The following is a 20,246-nucleotide window of genomic DNA, read 5'->3' as shown; positions in this document are numbered from 1 at the left end:
CTTGTGCTGTGAGTCACTGTAGTCAGACTCATGCCCCTTTCAGATAGGGGCGGACGCTGCCCTAACCTAGCTGACGAGGTCTCTTCTTGCATCAGTCTGTATTTGGTGCTCTGGCTGCATGTTATTAACAGAGTTGCTTTTACCTGTACCTGTCTATTGTAGATGTTATAATAGTTTATTTTCTTTGAAATTAAAAATACCTAATGATTTTTCCTCCTCTGAAAACAAGCTTCTTGCTTTTTCTTCTAGTGTTTTAATTTTATTATTTTGTGTTTTCTGTTTGTTTTAAAATAGTATAGATGAAAGTTATTCCAAAGAGGAATGGGAAAGATTGATTATTTCAGAGCAAGTTATGTTTGGGTCGTTCTGCTCCAGGTAAGATGCATGTGTTCAGTGATAATTTTTGCGTATTACAGGCCTTTCGGGAAGACCTGGAATGCCTTATTCAAGAACAGATGAAGAAAGGCCACAATCCAACTGGATTACTAGCATTGCAACAGATTGCAGATTACATCATGGCCAATTCTTTTTCAGGCTTTACTTCACCTCCCCTCAGTACTTCAGGTCTGTAAAATTTTAAAAATTGTAATCTTATCTTTACTTTGAACACTGCACATCTCTAGCAGCATATTCTGCTCTGATTCAGTCCTTAAATTTATAACATCCAGTACTTAGAGTACAATAGTGTTAGTCTCGCTTACTTTTTCATCCCAACCAGACATTTACTAGACTTTGGAAGATTACAAAATAATTATAAAATGTGGCCCCTGCCCCAGATAAATGCATAGTTGAGTTGAGACATAACAATGAATGCACAAAAGATTAAAACTGCAAGATAACTGTAGAGGAAAAAATTACAAAGCAGCTCATAAGAAATTGCCTAATGACCTTTTCTAAGCCATCTTGCTGTAAACCCAGTGTTGAAATTGATTATTGGCTGAAGTGGACTGAGAGAACTTTATGGAAGTAGTGAGGCCTGAAGTAACCAGGCTTTAAAGGATGGAGCAGTTAGACCTTGGTCTAAAAGAGTTTAGGACATTTTATTTATTCAACAGTTCTTTGGTGAGAACACCAGTTTGGTTAACTGAACACTTTAAGGATACCAAGAATCATAAGGCATTGAGTTCAAGCTCAGTGAGATGTACAGAACTCACTGCGGTACTGGGGCAGGTGCCAGGCCATTAGGGACTACTTCATCTCCGAGATAAGGGGTTTTCTTTTCCCCTTTTTTTCTTTTCCTTCTCTTTCTTCCTATATTACTTCTTTTCTTTCTTCCTGATTAAAGGTTTATAAATAGGAGTTTGATGAATTCAAGTACTTCCCAAACAGAAGAGTAGCGTGAAAAGAGACATGATGGTTGCACTCTTAAGTGGATCAGAATGTTGGCACATACATACTGGCTAACGGATCTTTGAAAGAGTCCCAGTGTGAGTTATAAGTGCTTGAACTAAAGTAGTGGTTGTGGGTACAAGAAGGTTGAGATCAATGAGAACGGCAAAGCCAAGGAAAAGTAGAGAAGACAGCAACAGGTTTGAATGTGGTGATGGCAGAGGCAGGGGGAGGAGAATGAGGAGTTTCAAAATCACTCACTCTCCCAGCTTGGGAGAAACATTCTGTCAGAAGGAACAGAAAAATTAAAAAGATTGACCTAGTTTGGTTCACGTTTCCTGTAATATTGAGTATCTCTTATGAGCCATACACCCTAATAAGAGTGCGTAAGGGCAAAAGGATAAGAGATCCAGACCATACAAGCCTGGAGAAGAATTCTCTGTGAGAGGGGGTAAATGGTGTCCAGGAGAATGAAGACTTGAGCAAAAGTTGAATGTAGCAATTGGATTATTAGAGATTAAGACTAGTTTTTGTTGCTTGGGAAGGGCAGAAACCAGACCACTGTTTGAATGCATTTTTAAATATCTTTTGGTTGAATAAAAGTCAAAAGAGGTAATAGAAAGGTAGCTTTCTGTCGAGATCTTTTCATCATAAAATTAGCAATAACCTCAGTATTCATAACGTTTTCACCATTGGGATCACATGACCATTTTTCCCCAGTGGTGTGAGCCTAGCGTCCCTAATATCACTCCCTAACAAGTACTAGATGAAACAGCAAGACGATAGCTGGTACGTGTTTTTACACTCAGTGTACTTCTCTGAAGGAAGATAAGCTAATGAAACATTGTGTGGGCTGATAAATTTCAGATCACCATTTACAAGGCTGGGACACTCCCAGACCCGGGCTGCCTGGCAACTAATTTTCAGGTAAAGAATTATTTGACCTGAATCTCTCTCCACAATTTTTCCTCTTTTAGGTCTCGGCATGGTCACACCTATCAATGACCTTCCTGGGGCAGATACATCCTCATACGTGAAAGGAGAAAAGCTTACTCGCTGTAAACTTGCCAGCCTGTACAGACTTGCAGACTTGTTTGGATGGGCCCACCTGGCAAATACGTATATCTCAGTGAGTCCTTTGGCTTTCAATTCCTTTTTTAAAAAATCCCAACTAGAAGGCAACTGTACTCCTCTCACTTTTACTCAGAAGTCCAGTTTTCAGACCTTATTCTCTGAACCTAGCATGCCAGATCACAACCTTATCCTGATTTAAACTTTATCGCTGCAGTTACCCCAACTTTCTTCGCCGCTTACTATCTGTTGATCCTTTAATTCAGACCAGTTGTAGAACGTATACCAGAAGAAATCCTGCTGACAGAATTTTCTCTGTGTGTATTAATTATATCTGTGAGTCAATGATATTAAAAAGTGCTTTAAAAAGCATTTGGGGCAGGGAAAACGGAAGGGGTCAGGGAAGTTTCCTCCCGGGTCTTTATTTTTTAAATACGCTTTTCCCATTCATCATCATCTTGTTTTCGTGTTGCCACATTTGGAAACAAGATAATATTTAGAAGCAAAGAAGTATGAAAATATCGTGTGATAAAAATGGCACAGATGTGAGATACAGTCTTCCTACAACTTTTCATCCTTTCCTCTCGGCTGTTTCTTAGTTTCCCCTTCCATTTCCACCTTAATTCCTTCTTAGGAAGAGACTCTGTTGTCTTTCCTTTGCCCATTTCCCCTTAATTTTTATATTGTAAATCAAGATTATCATCATTACCACATTCATTTGAATAATATTGTCATTTGTTTCTCATGAATGTAGCTGACCCTAAACAACCTTAGAGCCCCCAAATTAACACTTTAGGTAAGTCCAGTAAATGAGAAGCTAACGTTAGAATTTTTTAGCAAGTGCTTAAAGGTTGAGGGAAGAAAACTTTTCAAGGAAAGTTTTACGTTGCACACCTTTCATTTCTGCTTTGGTCATTTTCCCCCAGATCTCTTACAGTTATTCATTGTAAATATATTCCTAGTAATTTTCATACTGGAAAACATGAACACCTCATAGTAATTCAATATTGTTTGTTTTTTCTTTCTCCCAGGTAAGAATAAGTAAGGAGCAAGACCACATAATAATAATACCCAGAGGCCTGTCTTTTTCTGAAGCCACAGCCTCCAATTTGGTACATTTTTTATTCCTGTGTTACTTTTTCTGTGCTTCCTTGTGCTTTTCTGACCGTTTTTAGCTTTTAGTACAGGACAGAACAAGAAAAGGTATGGATGGAAAAACATTTACCAATGAACAGGGAAGAATTTGAAAAGTTAATATTTATTTTTAAGAAAAGCTTCAGGGTTCAAGAAAAACAGGGTAGTTGAAGAGCCTAATAAATGAATTGTTCTAATCAGTAAACCTATTCATGTTTTGAAGAGAATCTTTTGATTTTTTTTCCACCCTGTACTCTCTGTAATTTGTTTAAAATTAAAAAAGAAAGAAAGAAAGAAACACACACACACACACACACGTCTGTGTACTTCACAGGCAAATTTAAACAAAGTTCAGTTGGTGTGGGCATAGGGTCTGACATTCCAGCATTTTATTTTTCCATGATTTTACTCCTAGCCACTGACATTGTCCTCTAAAATAGCAGGAACTACCTTGGTTCTGGTGCTGCAGTGTTAATTAGCAAATGGACATTTTTCCAGCCAGTTCCGTAAATGTCAGACTTGTCCAGACCTTTGGTGAAGAGCTTAAGTTATTCAGTTTCTTGGAAATTGTGCATCTTGCTAAATACTAAGTTTTGTTGGAGACTACTTATTTTTGTAAATAAAGTTTTATGGGGACAAAGGCCACACCCATTCTTTTACGGTAGTTTGTGGCTGCTTTTATACTCCAGCGGTAGCATTGAGTAGTTGCAGCAGAGGCCCACAAAATCTATAATATTTCCTACCTGCATTTTGATAAAAGTTTGCCACTCCCTGGTTTAGCTTGTAGAACTCAAGCAAACTTTGATGCATGTGTACCAATTAATTACGTCTTTCTGATTTTCTAGGTGAAAGTCAATATAATAGGAGAAGTGGTTGATCAGGGAAGTACTAATTTGAAAATTGACCACACAGGATTCAGTCCCCATGCGGCAATCTATTCAACACGTCCTGATGTTAAGTGCGTGATCCACATCCATACCCTTGCAACAGCAGCTGTAAGTCACTGCAGGGCCAAAAACAACAATAACCCTGGGAAGTGTGTAATTTTCAGGGCTTTCCTTACATATGATACTTTACAGTCTGCACGCTTTCAGATCTGCCATTTGAAATCATTTTCAAAATATTAATCCTCTGCATATCCAGAAAGCAAAAGGCCCTTTGGACTAAATGCTGTCATTCTAGGAAACAACTGGAGAGATAGCATTTGCATTTTTGAACTAATCATTTTAATAATTGGGTCACTGAGTTCTTTAAAGCAAAGCTTCTTTCATAATATCTGGCACAGCATGTAAATTGAATAGTAGGCCAAGTTCTTTTTTTCCCTCTTGAAGAAGCAAAGAACTAAAGTGGGAGGTGGGTTGGAATGGTGAACACAGGGAAGAAGCCAGTGCTTTCTGAGCTAACTGGAGAATCCATTTCTACAAAAGCGTGATTAGTAACTAAATGTGTCATCTTGGCATGGACCCAATCAAATAGGTATCCTCCATGAAGTGCGGGATCCTTCCAATTTCTCAAGAGTCCCTGATCCTGGGAGATGTCGCCTATTATGACTACCAAGGGTCACTTGATGAACAGGAGGAGAGAATTCAACTGCAGAAAGTTCTGGGACCAAGTTGTAAGGTATGTAGTAGAGTTTCTATCTAAGGAGCTATTTTGGTGCTGTTACTGTTGATGAAAGCAGTGTGAGCTATGCCAGTTATTTAAAGGGATTGCTTTGGGATTCTATTTTAGGTGCTGGTACTCAGAAACCATGGTGTGGTGGCACTTGGAGAAACAGTCGAGGAGGCTTTTCATTACGTTTTTAATGTGCAGATAGCCTGTGAGATTCAGGTAAGAAATATTGTTTACCTCCCCCCCCTTTCTTTTTCTTTGTTATTTGTTTACTTGGGTTTTATGTTTACTTATTTCCAAAGTTCTATCAGTTGGTGGCGTTTTACTTTATTTTATCTTTTAAGAGAAGTTCTGCTTCACTTGAATAAAAAGGGTCAACTCAGGTACCTCTTGAATTAAAAACAGGAGGAAAGAAAATTAAACTTCGCATACAGACACACACACCAAACCTAAGTGCCTCGTAAACTTCATTTTCCCCATAATCCTACTTTTTTAAGATGATACAGTTGCATTTCCCCATTTTCACCCTCCAGTGGTATGGTGCTAATTGAGAAACAAAGGTGATCGCCAGTTATCAAAGATCAGATGTGTTGTGGCCACTTTTAGAAAAAGTTTAAGAGCAGCGCCAGAAGTTTTATGAACTCATGCAATTTCCAGAGAGTCCAGAGCCTCAGTCTCGGCCTCCTTGTTATAATGGATTAGGTATTTGTTAACCACTTTTTCCCCAGAGAAGCTGAATGTATTTAACAGCCCTGATTTTCCTCTTTAAGAAAATTAAGCAGATTCTTTTGAAGCAAATGGTAATAATCTGAGTTTATGGAAGGGCCACCAAAAAGGGGGAAAAAACTTTTCCTACCAACTTTAACTTGTCCTAACAACCAATGTTTTTTTTTCTTTTGTGTTTTAATTGTCACTCCTTCTCAAATGAGGCTATAAAGAGCTAAATTAAATTAAGATAACTAGCTGACTTCTTCTGCCTAAATATCCTTAAATTTACAATATAGTGTTTATATTCCTTTAAAATTATAACTTTCAGCCAAAGTATTAGCTGGATTGCCATGGGAAAACTACAAGAAAAGAACTTTAAAATTTGTCAAGAGAATTCGGTTTCTTGAAATATTAAAAGGTATGCCTCTAAATGTGTTTTCCATCAGGATTTTTGAGAGTCCTGGAAGGTGTCTTTTCAGATAGGTGGATAAGACACTTTAGCTGCCTGCTTTCACAAGTGTATTTCTTTGTTAGTATCCTGAACAAGAATTACAAATATCTGCTGAATCAAACTTGTGCTTTTTTAAAAGTGAAATACTAATTCTGGTCTTTACATCCTGTGCGTCTATATTGTGCCATTGCTTACAGGTGCGGGCATTAGCAGGGGCAGGTGGGGTGGACAATCTGCTTGTCCTGGATCTTCAGAAGTACAAAACTTTCACCCACACCGTAGCAGCCGCTGGAGGAGGAGGAGTGAATATGGCTTCCCATCAAAAATGGAAGGTTGGCGAGATTGAGTTTGAAGGACTGATGAGGACTCTGGATAATTTGGTAGGTGGAAAATTGAACATAAACTTGGGTTTTGTGTTTTCAGACTCAAGAGCAGCTGTTTCCATGTCCCTTTGGTTTGGGAACATGTTCCTTACTCCTCTGGGAGCAGAGTTTGACCCCAGGATGAATTCAGTGTAATTTTACCACATTTTTAAGAAACAGTGAAACCTGTACATGTTGTCCTATCTTAGAGTTACCCTCTTCCACTAAGAGTCGGAAGGCAGATTGCCTTCAGACCCAGGAACAAAGACTTAAATGAGCACTGAGATTCGGCCTCCAGAAAACCAGTTTATAGCTAGAAAAAATGTTTCCAGCCAGCAGTTTTGAAATTACCTTTGTCAGGAATGGTTATGTGAGTGGAAATTTCTGTCAGCTGGAATCAGTTTTAACCAGATCTTGAAATTTGCTTAATTTCAACTCTAGTATTATGTGGAGGTTATGTGGAGTTTGGAAGGATGTTTTCCCCTTTATTTGTTTTTCAGTAAAGGAGTCTCGTTGAAGCATTTGTTTAAAGAATTATACTCCAAATGGTGTGCTTGGTACAGTTTGATTATTTCAAATGTGGTTTTTCCCTCCCCTAGGGATACAGAACAGGCTACGCTTACAGGCATCCTCTCATTCGAGAAAAGCCTAGGCACAAGAGTGATGTGGAAATCCCAGCGACTGTGACTGCCTTTTCCTTTGAAGATGATACAGTGCCACTGTCTCCTCTGAAATACATGGCACAGAGGCAGCAGCGTGAGAAAACAAGATGGCTGAACTCACCAAATACTTACATGAAAGTGAATGTCCCTGAGGAGTCTCGGAACGGGGAAACCAGCCCCAGGACCAAAATCACAGTATGCCCCTCTTTCTCATGGTTTGCCTTTACTAAATACTTTGCCTGGTTACTGATGAATTGGATGTTCTGAAAATATTGGGAAAGTAAAATACAAATTAACAGTAATGCACTGTAACTTTATCAGGTAACCTTTGTGCGAGGCACTTTGTTCTAAGTGCCATACGTATGAATATCACATTTAATCCTAGTATGGAAAGGATGCTGTTTTTCCTCTCCATTTTATAGGTGAGCAAAACAAATGATTAAACGGTTAGTTAATCATTTGTGAATGGTAAAAGCAGAGTCTGGATGCAGGCAGTCTGACCCTGGAGCCCAATTTTACCCGTATTACATGGTACTGCTTTGTAGTTTATATGGCACCCATGAGTCAGAACTATAAAAGTTATCAACACCTAATGGTGCCAAATCTCCTGAATTACTGCACATAGCTACCCTTAGGCAAGATCCTATATGGTTTCTCTTTTATAGCATTTTGCTTCAGATTTGGTTTAATTTTGGAGTGTTTATCACCAAATATTCTCTAGGTACTCAAAATTAGTTCATCCTATCATATAAATCAGTAATATTCTATATGGAAATGCCTAGGCATCAGTGTTTTTCCTTGGTCTGTATAATTTCTTATCTCTTAGTAAAAGAACATAAGTTTCCCAGAATTAATTTTATTGACAGAGGCTGATGGCCAGCCATCATTAATCTTGATGAATACTGACTTTCTTAAAGGAATATAATGTGGGGTAAATGAGAAGAATTACCCCTTTCACCCTGTGTTGCCATTTTACTACAAATGACTGCTAGATTATCCCCTTTATAAAATGCTGGTCAGGGCCTTGGCCCATTGTGTCAGCCAAATATGAAAAGTGAAGTCTGGAAAACTAAGTCTTAAGAGATTTCTTGAGTCCTCTTTGGTAACTTCTTAGTCGTCATCACTTGATGAAACTTCAATGTAGGTGGCAACTCTGGATGTGAGTTAATGTGAGATCAAGCTCTAGATCTACGCTTGAAATACTCTCACCAACGTATTTAAAATGCCAAAAGGAGAAAAAACTTAAGTAGAAGAATAATTGAGTATTCACGTGAATAGTAATGACATTTGTTTTTAAGTGAATGCTGATTCTAACTAACATGAGACACACGTACACTAATTGACCACTTAGATACTGCTTAGTGAAATTCTTTAACATATTGGCAGTGTATGCCCCCCTCCATGAGTCAATAAACAGTTGTCAAGAACCGACCATATTTCTCTTAACACAAAGCTTCATTCTAGAAAATTTTTGATTCTTTAGTGGATGAAAGCGGAGGACTCTTCTAAAGTTAGCAGTGGAACACCTATCAAAATTGAAGATCCAAATCAGTTTGTTCCCTTAAACACAAACCCGAATGAAGTACTAGAAAAGAGAAATAAGGTAAGAAGTGGTCTTCTGTGGCTAGAGGAGGCATGTTTATGGTGCTTTATGTTTAAATCACTAGTGATTGAATCTGACTAATACCAAGCTTAAGGTTTTGAATACAGAATTTGAAATTTAATTCTGTATAATTTTAAAGTTCTTTTTTTTGTGGGGGGGGGGCTGATAGGTAATTAGGTTTGTTTATTTACCTTTTTAATGGAGGTACCGGGGATTGAACCCAAGACCTCATGTAATTCTAATTAATTTTAGCTTGTATTGAATACCTCCAGCTCTGCTAGTTACGGTGAGAGGGCTATATGGGGAAGAGGTAGTAAACATATTTCTGCTGTATTAGTGAAAAATGTGGTTCTGTAACAATGTAAGACAGTAGGAAATCATACATCAGGAAGAGTGGTGGAGATTAATGTGAGTTGTTAGGATGGTAAAAGGGCCTTATGGAGGGGGAATTAAAGAGACTCTTACTCCGGGGTGGTTGAATAGTAAGCCAGAGGTCACCTGCAGAGTTGCTCCCAAAAATTTGTTGATACTGTTTTTCAATTCAGATTCGAGAACAAAATCGATATGACTTGAAAACAGCAGGACCACAATCTCAGTTGCTTGCTGGAATTGTTGTGGATAAGCCTCCTTCTGTAAGTCTGTGAAGCAATATGATTTTTGTTTTCACTTAACTTCTTTGCTTTTTAAATATGAGTATTTGTTTTTACTAAAGTTAATATAAGCACAAGCCTAAAAGTCAAATAATCCACAAGAGTTAAAATGTCATCTTCAATTTCCAGTTTCTAAGGACAAGGACTTTTCTTCTAGCGTTTATCTTTGTTTCTAAAGAGCATCTTTATTCTGCCTTTTCTTGTTAAGTACCATTATTTTATGTTATCACTAAAAGAGAAAAAAGTCTCTGATAATTATAATGGTAGGAAGCCATCAATTATAAGAAGAACCCCAATTTGAGAGATTGGAAAATACTGGGGGGAAAGTGCATCCTAGAATTAATGAAAGACCGTAGTGACCTCTCCATGGATGATGAGGATTTTAGCCTGTTTACACAAGGCTTCCCTCTTTCATTCTCCCAGTGAGGCTGTATCACAATGCTTTGTCTAATCAGCTTTCCGCATTTGTATTTAAACGTTTCCTGCTGAGCCAGGTAGTATCCCAGGATGACATTTCCTTTCTTATACAGCTTTTCTCCCCCTGGAGAAAAAGTTGCCTGCTTTTTTCATTGACTTAGTATGTGGGTTACATTGGCTTAGTTCTTCCCAAACTTTTCTTAATATTATATTCCATGGGATCAAAGATAGCAGGTAATCTCTCAGCTCCAGCCTTCTGTCATTCTGGTCCAGGTCTGGGCTCGCTGCTCTCTAGGCCAGATGAACAGGCCCATCCCGAGGATCCTGTGCTCCTCACCTGTGCAGTGTCCATTTCCTGCACTGAATGTCTTCCACTTTCTTGATTTGCTCCTTTATCATTGGGCGCATCCTCTAATAGCTTTCTAAGAAAGGATACATAGGAGGTAACAGTCAGAAGGCCTGGTATTCTGCCTTCAAATGTGCATGTAATGATACAGAATTTTCCTTTACAAATAATATGAAAAGCATTACCCGATTGCCCCCTACCTCCATATTACTGTTGAGAAGGAGGACAGTATTGTGATTCAGGTACCTTTGTATAGGACTCTTTTTCTTTTAGACTTTTTCTACATTCCTGCTGTTCTGAAATTTTATGATTTGCAGATTTCTTTTTAGTCTTTGTTTTTACCATGTAGTAACCCTTTTCAGTCTGCAAATTTATGTCCTTCAATTCTTTTTAAAATATTTCTTCAGTAAGTAGTCTTTTTCCGTCTGGATACACTATTAGTTGGATCACTTTGAGCCTCTGATTTTGTTTTCAGTTTCTACTTTCCATCTTTGTCTTTTAATCCTACTTTCTGGGAGATTTGCTTACCTTTATTTTCCAAGGCTTCGATTTCATTTTCTATTTTGATTTTTTTTTTTTAATTTTTAAGGCTTCTTATTCTCTGAATATTCTTTTTTTAAAAAGTAACATCCTGGTCTTTCTGGACACAATATTTTCTCTTATAGCCCTAAGGAAATCAATTTTACATTTTCTTGGCTCCCTTTATTGTCTGTTTCTTCTGAGCCCCTTTTTCTTCTTAATTCTGGTCTCTTCCATGTTGGAAACTTTCCTCAAGTGTCTAGAAATCCGTGGTAGTCTGTCTGTATTTAATAATAAGACACTACAGGGGAGGATATAGCTCAAGTTGTAGAGCACACGCTTAGCATGCATAAGGTCCTGGGTTCAATCTCCAGTACCTCCTCTAAGAATAAATAAATAAACCTAATTACCTACCCCCACCAAAAAAAAAAAAAAAAAAAAAAAAAAGAAAGAGAGAGACACTGAAAGTCAATCAGAAGCCCTGGGTGTGTGCAGCGCTTGGGAACTGGTGAGCTCCACTGTAGAGTGACTGAATGTGCACCGAGTTGTTTCTTTGAAGAATCCCCAAATGTTAGTGTCTGTGATTCTTTTATCTGGGCCCATTTAACTTACCTGGAGAATTCTCCACTCTCCTGCCAGTCTCCCACTATCATTCTGAGAGCCTTCAGCTGTGTTTTGTATCCCTTAATCAGTTGCTCTGAAGAATAAGCCTCTGATCTTCCACAGAGAAGAGGGAGAGGTAATTGCTCAGCTGTGTGGACCAGGAAAGGGGACCTGAGAATCTGTCTGTCCCTTATTCAGACTCTTAACTTGTCCCTCTTTTTAGCTTTTCTTCACCACCGCCTTTTGTCTTTCCTGATGCCTCTAGTTACTGAGCCTTACCAGACCTCTGCAGGGCAGATGAGCACGCTTCTCCTTTGCATCCTTCTTTGCAGGGCTGAGGCTTCAGTTTTCTCAGCTCTGCCACTCACTCTTCCACCTGCTTTCCATCTTCCAACAGTGTGCTATCATTTCTCATCCTCGGTTGTCTCCTCTTCCATTTTTTTGTCCTTAAAAGTTTATACCATTTTTGTTGTTGTTTCTTTACTATCATTTTAGTAGGGTTTAGGGAGGAATTTTTTTAAACGCATGGGTTCAATCTGCCAGGTTTAACTGAAAGTCTCATTAATTTCTTTCCTAGAGCAAGTAGGTACAAGTTTATTTTCATAGCAAATTTAAAGTTCTTTTGGTACAGCTTTATTTTTCTGAGGCTTTTTTAAAAAGGCTTTTTGAAATTCTTGGTTTTTTAAGATATTTCTTACTTGTATGAAGCTTTCTAGAACTTGGCTTAGTGTTTTCCTTTTTAAGAGTTATTAAAATTGACCTATGCAGGCTCATTTGAGGAAACATCACTGGCAGTTTTAGTCCATTGGATCAGTAGTCTAAAAGCATTAATCTGATACGTGTGTTTTAAACAAAGCACATTGCTTTATCATTTCTTATGATTGTTATGAGGTGGAGTGTCACAAACATCATATATACATTTGTGTGTGTGTATGAATTTGTGTATATATATGTAAATATCCATATAAATAAATATATAGACATAAGTTAGACTCTTGGTAACAAGTCATTGTTTTTCTTCTCCAGACCATGCAGTTTGAAGATGATGATCACAGCCCCCCAGCTCCCCCCAACCCCTTCAGCCATCTCACAGAAGGAGAGCTTGAGGAGTATAAGAAGACAATCGAGCGTAAACAGCAAGGCCTGGAAGGTTAGTTCATGCTGAGATTAAGCCCAGGATAACTACACTCCTGGCCACAGAGCCCCTCAAGTTGGAGAATAGAAGGCAGTCAGTGTTTTGTTGTTTTTTTTAACGTTCCTTTTACAGTCAGTTGTTCCATGTCCTCTCTCCCAGTCCTTACTTGAGTATAGATAGGACTAAAATGCAAAGAGCTACCACAGACCATGTATGTTAACATGAGGAGAAGACTGTTTTCCTCAGAAAGCATCTGATAGCTAACAAAAAGTTTCACTCTTCTATAGTAAAGTGAAATCCCCAGCTAAAGAAAGTGTAGATACATTAATAGATTTAAACATCTCAGAATATGTGTCTTTTTAAAAATTTTTACTTTGACATAATAATAGATTTACAAGTATATTGCTTTAATGCTTTGTAAACATCTCTACTTTTTCTGGATATCTCAAGGTGCCAATATTATAATTTATAAATATAGAGCAAATTGCTTGTTTTTATGTGACTTTCCTTAAGCACATGGGTACTCTAGTGAGATTGCATTTTTCTGAGTTCAGAACCCTAAGTCAGGGTTATATTTAAGAATTGTTCATGAAAATGCCCTGGCCAATTCAATACTAGCTTCCTTTTTCTCAAGAATAAGAGATTCTTTATAAGAAGGGTTCTCAATTTTGAGTTTTTGAATAAGCTTCAGACAGTCCATGAGCCATCTGAAAAATACATGCTTAATCTTGTATGATATACATTTGAGGAAAGAAGGGTTCAAGGTGGAGGACAAGAAGTCTATGACCCCAAAAGAGAGTAACAGTCTCTGCTTTAGAGCATCCATAACATGCAGTTGAAATTTTTACCCGAAGCAAAACAGAACCAATAATTAAAGAATCTTTGTCCCCGTTAGTTACCATATAGAAAGAACTAGTGACATCTGAATCATCCAGGGAATAGTTTTTATCGGTGTGTCAGTGTCTTTAGCACAAAAGGGAGCCATCCTGACTCATCAATGTAATTACACTAAGTGTTCTAAGTGATATTGAATTTGTTCTAACATAAGGTTGGAAACTTCATTTTTGTATTTTGTAAAATGTCCTCTTCAATCTCTTATTTTTTGAAAGCCTAAAGATGCCAGGTAACAAATATTGCACAACAGAACCATCGCCTTTTATATATAACTTTATAAATAGTTTCTTCCACATTCATTATGACCTGAGTTAGCTCACTAATATTGCTCTGACAGGAGTCACTAATTGGATATTGTTCAAAAATTCAGTGAGACATTCTGCCTCATTAACGTAGCATCATTGGTGAGGCTTTCATGTTTCTCTCCATTTGGCTGCTCGATACATTTTGGTTTTCTAACACTAGCAAAAGCTAAATGCATACATATTATTTGCCTGGGCTGCCAGCAACCATGCTTCCTTAAAAGCATGTATGTGAAATTACTGTTAGCAGCCAGAAATATTAACCCATTAACCTCCTCTTGGTGCATAGTTACCAATATGTGGGATAACTGTTAGCATGCTCAGCTCATTGCTGGAGAGTTTATCATCCCTGTGTGTGCAGACATTCGATGTAGCATTAACCTCCCTGAAATCTTATGCTTCTTTGTTTTGCATGGCTTTTAACTAAACTCTTATCCGACAGATGCTGAGCAGGAATTACTCTCAGATGACGCTTCATCTGTTTCACAAATTCAGTCTCAAACTCAGTCACCGCAAAATATCCCTGAAAAATTAGAAGGTATTCAATGTGATTTCCCACAGCTTTCACCGAGTCAGTCTTTAGAGTTTGTCCCTCTGTCATTTGTTTTCATGTAAAGAAATGAACACCTGACTGCAGTAAGTTTGCCATGGATTTTACTTAAAGCTCCCGATAATGTTATTTCTTATTAAATGGGGTGCTACTTTTGATCAGCATTTATATTGATTTGCCTTAATCTGGATTTTGGCTACCTGTAGTTCTTAAGAATTTGTGAAATTAAAATCGGCTTGTCGTATGTCTTCCAGTCAGAAGCATGAAATCTGTTTCAGTTTTGATTGCAAAATGACTGCAGAATTAAAGAGAAATATATGTATGTTGTCTTCCTCATTTATACTGACTTGCTTTACAATGACTATCACGTCATCAAACCAGACTTATGTAGCCTTCATTCTGTGGTCTTTACAACTTTTATACTACTTAAGAACATTAGCTTCATGCTAGTAGGACCATAGTCTATCAAAATAATGGTCTACCTTTATTGGAATTAAAGTAATGCCTTAGTACATTGCTTAGACACTTCTGTTTTATGGAATAAAGCAAAGATATTGACCATATAAAATAATTTTTTTTAAATCCCTTTTTGTAGAAAACGATGAGCTATTTTCCAAGAGCTTCATCTCCATGGACATGCCTGTCCTGATAGTGAACGGCAAGGATGATGTGCATAGTGTTGAGGAGGAGCTTGCTCAGCGAGTGAGTAGGTTGACTACAAGCACCACCATAGAAAACATCGAGATTACCATTAAGTCTCCAGAAAAAATTGAAGAAGTCATGTCACCTGAAGGCTCACCTTCAAAATCACCATCCAAGAAAAAGAAGAAATTCCGCACTCCTTCTTTTCTGAAAAAGAACAAAAAAAAGGAGAAGGTTGAAGCCTAAATAAAGTCATTTTATAATTATTATTATTACAATGTGACATTGCACATTTAAAAACCACATTTAAGTTGATTATTAATATGCAGTGGTAGATCAGATTGGGGGTATGCAGCAAACTGGACTTTTAAGAACTGGAAAGAGGTTTTATACTAAAAGAAAAACATTATGAAAAACACTTTCAAATTCATCTCTCATTTTACATGTCCAAAAAAAGTTTGGAATTTTTAAACAATTGCTAGTTTTAATTAGCTCTGCCCTCATGAAGTATTATAATCACCAAAAACAGATTATCTGTCTGAATTACTTCAGGCCTTCTACGAAATATCTGTTGGAAAGAAATTACCAGTGAACAAGTGAGAGAATTTTTGTTTCTCAGCACCTTCTTCACTTGGTAATCAGATTATAGTTTTTTACCATGATTATTGACTGTACCTTTTGGGTTCCCATTGTTTCAATGGGCATTAACAGAATGCTTTAAAAGCTTCTAAGATAAGAATCTATAGCATTAGTATACACTGGCACATGTTTTTTTTAAATTTAAGAAAAGATTCATTTGGAATTTTATTCATAGTATAAAATTCCTCACCTGAAGTAACTTTGCCAAAAAAAAAAAAAGGTCATTTTAGTAAACTATAATTTTTGAAAAATTCCTTTTTTATTAGTTTAGAAAGCCCCTTATTTTTCAACAAAGGGGATTTTATACACATAACGTGGGTTATTTAGTTTAACTCTGGCAAAAATGACTTTTGTATGTTGAGATGTTTGTATACCATTCAGTATAAAAGTGTCATAAGCACATTAGCCAATCATTTAACAGTAGAGCATGTTTGAGGCTGCTTGGTACTAAGTATACTTAAATATAATTCAAAAACCCTGGGACTTGGTATCAAAAGGGGATTAGAGCATGTAAAGGCATAATAAGATTCATATTTGAACCTTATGATGTATTTTTCTCTTAGTATTGCTATGAATGAAGAAGCTCTCACAAGGTAACCAAATGAAAAGGAAAAGAAAGAGAAAGTGTAAAATGAAGGGAGCAAAAGAGATGTCATGAGAAGAATTCTAGTTTGATAATGACTCATAGTCATGATAGGATTTGAAGCATAATTTATTTGAAACATGTCCCAAATTTCAAAAATTCTGCTTCTCTGCCAAAATCGTTATATTTCTTAGTTGATATTTGAAGTTTAAAAGGGTCAAATCCTTTTCACTTACGTATTTTTAGCATGCAGCCCAAGAAGAAATCAGTGGGTCTAATCCCCCCCCCCACCATGAGAAAACTACCACTTCTTGATTTTTATAAATTTTTCTTATCTTCTCAGTTAACTTTCTTTCTAATGTAAATACAAATTTAAACCTAGACTTAATATAGTTTTTTCCCCTTCACCCAAGTGATGTCACAAATCAATGTAAAATCAGTGATCCAAAACAGTGGGTAAAAATAATCCAAAGTATTTCTGAAAGATGAATTGGCGTGTAAAAGATTACATTGATTATAGTGTTTTCTGGGGCTGGTTCTGTTTGACGGTGTGTCTAAGATGATGCAAAGTTGAAACAGAGCCTAGAAAGTTCATTCTAGATCTCACTCACTAACTACTGGAATCAGTGTTTTAATCTTAGTGGAAACTTTCAGTTGCTTAATTCTGTATTTGAGGATTCTTTTATGTTCTACATCATTTATATTGTATTACAATGTATGTAGAAACAGTAACCTGTGAACTATGCTTTTCCATAACTTTTTAAAAATATATATATCTTAAATGAATGCAATTGCGCATAAATATTTTTTAAACGCAACAGTGAACTATTTGCACCTTTTGCTAATGCCTCTATTTACTTGCTTTGGCATAAAGAATGAGCCAATGAACCTCTGTGTCCTGTGGAAAATGTATAAATGTTATCTGATATTGCTCTTAGATGTAATGCTAATTAATGTAAAATCACAAATAAACAGTATTTTAAATAGATGGATTTGATATCATGAGCTTTCAATTCAGGGGTGGTTACTCATCCTGAATTACTCTGTAGACTGTTGAGTTTTATGCTGCAGTGAGATTTTGCGTAAGATTGACGCTTCTGAATAAGGACCTGATACCTTTATTTTCAAATTAGTTGAAAACTATTTAAAACCCTTCTTGTTTCAGCTCATTTTGGAGTAAATATTTCCTAAGTGACCTATCTTTGTCTTGATAGAATGTGGCACCCTTAGCTATTTCTCTGACATCTGAAGATCTTTGAAGGACTTAGAATTCTGATTCTCTGTCTCATTGCTACTGTTCAGATCTGTGGATGTGGACTAGAAACTGTTACAGAATATATGCTGAGTTTATACATTACCTTGTCTTTGATTTTTATTTAAATAACAATGTAATAATAAAGAAGATAGTGGAAGAATGGAAAGTAGGTTACAATTTTCCGACATTAACATTCAAAAACTATTTTATTCCCTTCCAGCTCTTGTTCAGTTATGTATGTGTTTCCTATATGTTGGTTATCATAGTGTAAATGTAATTTGATTCAGAGTTTTGCTTGTTTGTTTTTTTCACTTAACATAGCATAATCCAGCCTAGAATATTTTCAGACTAAATCCCTCACAATAATAATTTCTTGTGATTTTTTTCCCCATTTTGTCCTAAAAATAGAGTTCAAGAGGGGAAGTCATGTTAATTGAGGGTTCTGGTTAATTGAAGTTTTTACTGTAATTACCCATTATAAAAATGAAGGGTTTGGGCAGAGAATAGATTCATAGTCTTGGGCATATTTAATTATTACCTTAGCTTGTAAATAACCCTTTGGTGAAAAATTGCTGTTTTAGAAAGATGCTCATTTCAAAATTCCCTTTCACAAAGCAACAGACGATTACCTTCAGTTCTCACTCGAGAGCCCACATAGCATGAGAGATAATGTCGCCTGTGACTTTTCCTCTATTGATTAGTATTTTCATTCACAGGAAGTAGAGAACCATGGATTAAGTTGTGACAGCACTGGCTTTTCTAAACATTAGGTTTTGGCTTTTGTTTTTTGTTTTGTTTTGTTGACATAGGCAGAAAACACATAAAGGCACTTTGGTTATTTTTTAAACTCAAGGGTGATGTGTGTATATATATATATATATATATATATGTGTATATATATATATATGTGTGTGTGTGTATATATATATGTGTGTCTATATATATGTGTATATATATATATGTATATATATATATGTGTGTCTATATATATATATATATATATATATATATATACACATACACACCCAAGTTGCAATCTTGGCCAAACCAGGATTTTTAAAAGAACAATCTTCTCTGCGGCCACTAGAGGGTGCAATAGACCTAGCAATCCTGAATGTTTCTACTCCTTGGCACTTAACTTCCCTCTTCTTAGTCTCTTGGCACAACCATGTTTGTTGTGAAATACCCAGAACTTAGAAGACTTTATTGCTTATAATTCTTCTCACTAGACTGTTCTCAACTTTGTTGTCTTAGCAGGTCCCGTTTCACCAATACAAATACCACCATCAGGGACTCTAATGCCTATGGAGAACACATTGAAAAATTTTGAGATGCTGTCTCAGGAAGAAAGCGTGGTAGAAAATAATTCCTCAGAGTTTTCATTCCTGTGAGTGGCAACATAATGCCTACTTCAGTAATTGGCATTTTTTGGCTGGGGAAATGACTGATAACATCTGTCATTTTTTTGTTGCTTTGTGTGTATCAAAGATTATGCTAAGTGCTTTTCATGCATTACCTCATTCGGCCTCCCCAACATCCTAAGAAAGTAGGTGATATTATCCCTATTTTGTAGATAGAGACTAAGGCTTGTGGAAAACAAAAAGGAGATGTTAGTATTTCACTTAGAGATTCAGATTTCTAAAATTACTAGTGCCATGTGCACCAGACCCTGTGTGGCTCCAGTGTATGTTTCCTGTGGGGAGAGGACTATAAGACTAGCCATGGTGAATTCATGTTTTGATATAAGATGGGATGTAGATTTAGGATAAAACATTAACTTTTGGGGGGGCGGGGTCAGGCAATTATGTTTATTTATTTGGTTAGTAGAGGTACTGGGGATTGAACCTGGGACCTCATGCATGCAAGGTACACACTCTAACACTGAGCTATACCCTCCCCCTAAAACATTAACTTTTGATTTGGAAGACTTTTTTTTTTTTTAAACAAATTACTCCAAGAATGAAGGAATTGATGAATACCTGGAAAGTAGGAATGGCTGTGGTAATATCATCCTTTAGGATAAAAAAACCAGCTCTTGAATCTTCACCATGACACCTGGAAGACAAAGTAATCTATACTTTGCTTAAGATGCGAAAAAGACTTGGGTAGAAGCTCTTTATCGTTGCCTGTTTTTTCCTTTTTGCTTCCAGTGTTGGGGGCAGAAAGAGACATTCTGAGCAGAGTGTTGTTTTAAAAACCTGAAAAGACTTTATAGAGGTAGTTTTGAAGATAAGAAATTTACTGTACCTACTTACAGTTTTATTTAAGTGACTATATTTGGAAATGATCTTCCTTAGAGAAAAATCTAGTAATGTACATGCTAGAGATCAGAACAAGGATGAGCAAGCCTTTGGGGGAAATCTTGATAGAAAAAACAATTTGCAAATCCAGTATTTTTCAGAGGGATGTCATTTCTAAGAGATGGCCGTTAGGGGGCAGCCCTGGGTCTAAATTAAATTTTACTTAATCAAGGGAACTTCCTTCAAAATATCTATGAGCTTGGATTTGGAACTTCATTCTGATTATGCATTACTAGATGCAGTTTAAGGTTGAGGAAAATTTTTTAATACCAAATATTTCAGTTATTGCTTACAGCCTAGTTATCTTGTTCTGATTTAGGAAGAATTGGTCCTCCAGAGAAGTTGTACTTGCCTAACAGTTCAGAGGTGGCTAAGCCGAGATTCAAGCAAAGGTCCTCAGGTCTGTGTCTCCTGCTTTTCTGCTATACTATAGTCTCCCCTGAAAGCCCACTGGATTGTAACCTAGGAATAGATAAATAC

At 36.8% G+C, this 20,246-nt stretch overlaps 1 protein-coding gene across 16 annotated transcripts in view; it reads left to right on the top strand.

The window, feature by feature from the left end:
- Window positions 1–17,199, top strand: part of ADD3 (adducin 3) — a 116,379-nt gene extending 99,180 nt beyond the window's left edge. For 15 of the 16 annotated variants that reach the window (XM_014563164.2, XM_014563161.2, XM_032490962.1 and 12 more), the window contains 13 exons: window positions 417–564; window positions 2,307–2,458; window positions 3,432–3,512; window positions 4,380–4,529; window positions 5,011–5,154; window positions 5,266–5,364; window positions 6,502–6,684; window positions 7,266–7,523; window positions 8,812–8,931; window positions 9,477–9,563; window positions 12,493–12,616; window positions 14,240–14,335; window positions 14,943–17,199. In XM_014563164.2, coding sequence (XP_014418650.1) covers window positions 417–564; window positions 2,307–2,458; window positions 3,432–3,512; window positions 4,380–4,529; window positions 5,011–5,154; window positions 5,266–5,364; window positions 6,502–6,684; window positions 7,266–7,523; window positions 8,812–8,931; window positions 9,477–9,563; window positions 12,493–12,616; window positions 14,240–14,335; window positions 14,943–15,235 — 1,935 coding nt within the window. In that variant the 3' untranslated portion in view covers window positions 15,236–17,199. The remainder of the gene's footprint in view (window positions 1–416; window positions 565–2,306; window positions 2,459–3,431; window positions 3,513–4,379; window positions 4,530–5,010; window positions 5,155–5,265; window positions 5,365–6,501; window positions 6,685–7,265; window positions 7,524–8,811; window positions 8,932–9,476; window positions 9,564–12,492; window positions 12,617–14,239; window positions 14,336–14,942) is intronic. The other variant, XM_032490968.1, reaches the window with a different exon arrangement.
- Window positions 17,200–20,246: the final 3,047 nt, after the last annotated feature.

Source organism: Camelus ferus, chromosome 11 (genome assembly GCF_009834535.1).
Source record: "Camelus ferus isolate YT-003-E chromosome 11, BCGSAC_Cfer_1.0, whole genome shotgun sequence".
Lineage (NCBI taxonomy): Eukaryota > Metazoa > Chordata > Mammalia > Artiodactyla > Camelidae > Camelus > Camelus ferus.
The sequence above is the reverse complement of the archived record's forward strand: the minus strand, read 5'-3'. Positions and strand labels throughout refer to the sequence as shown.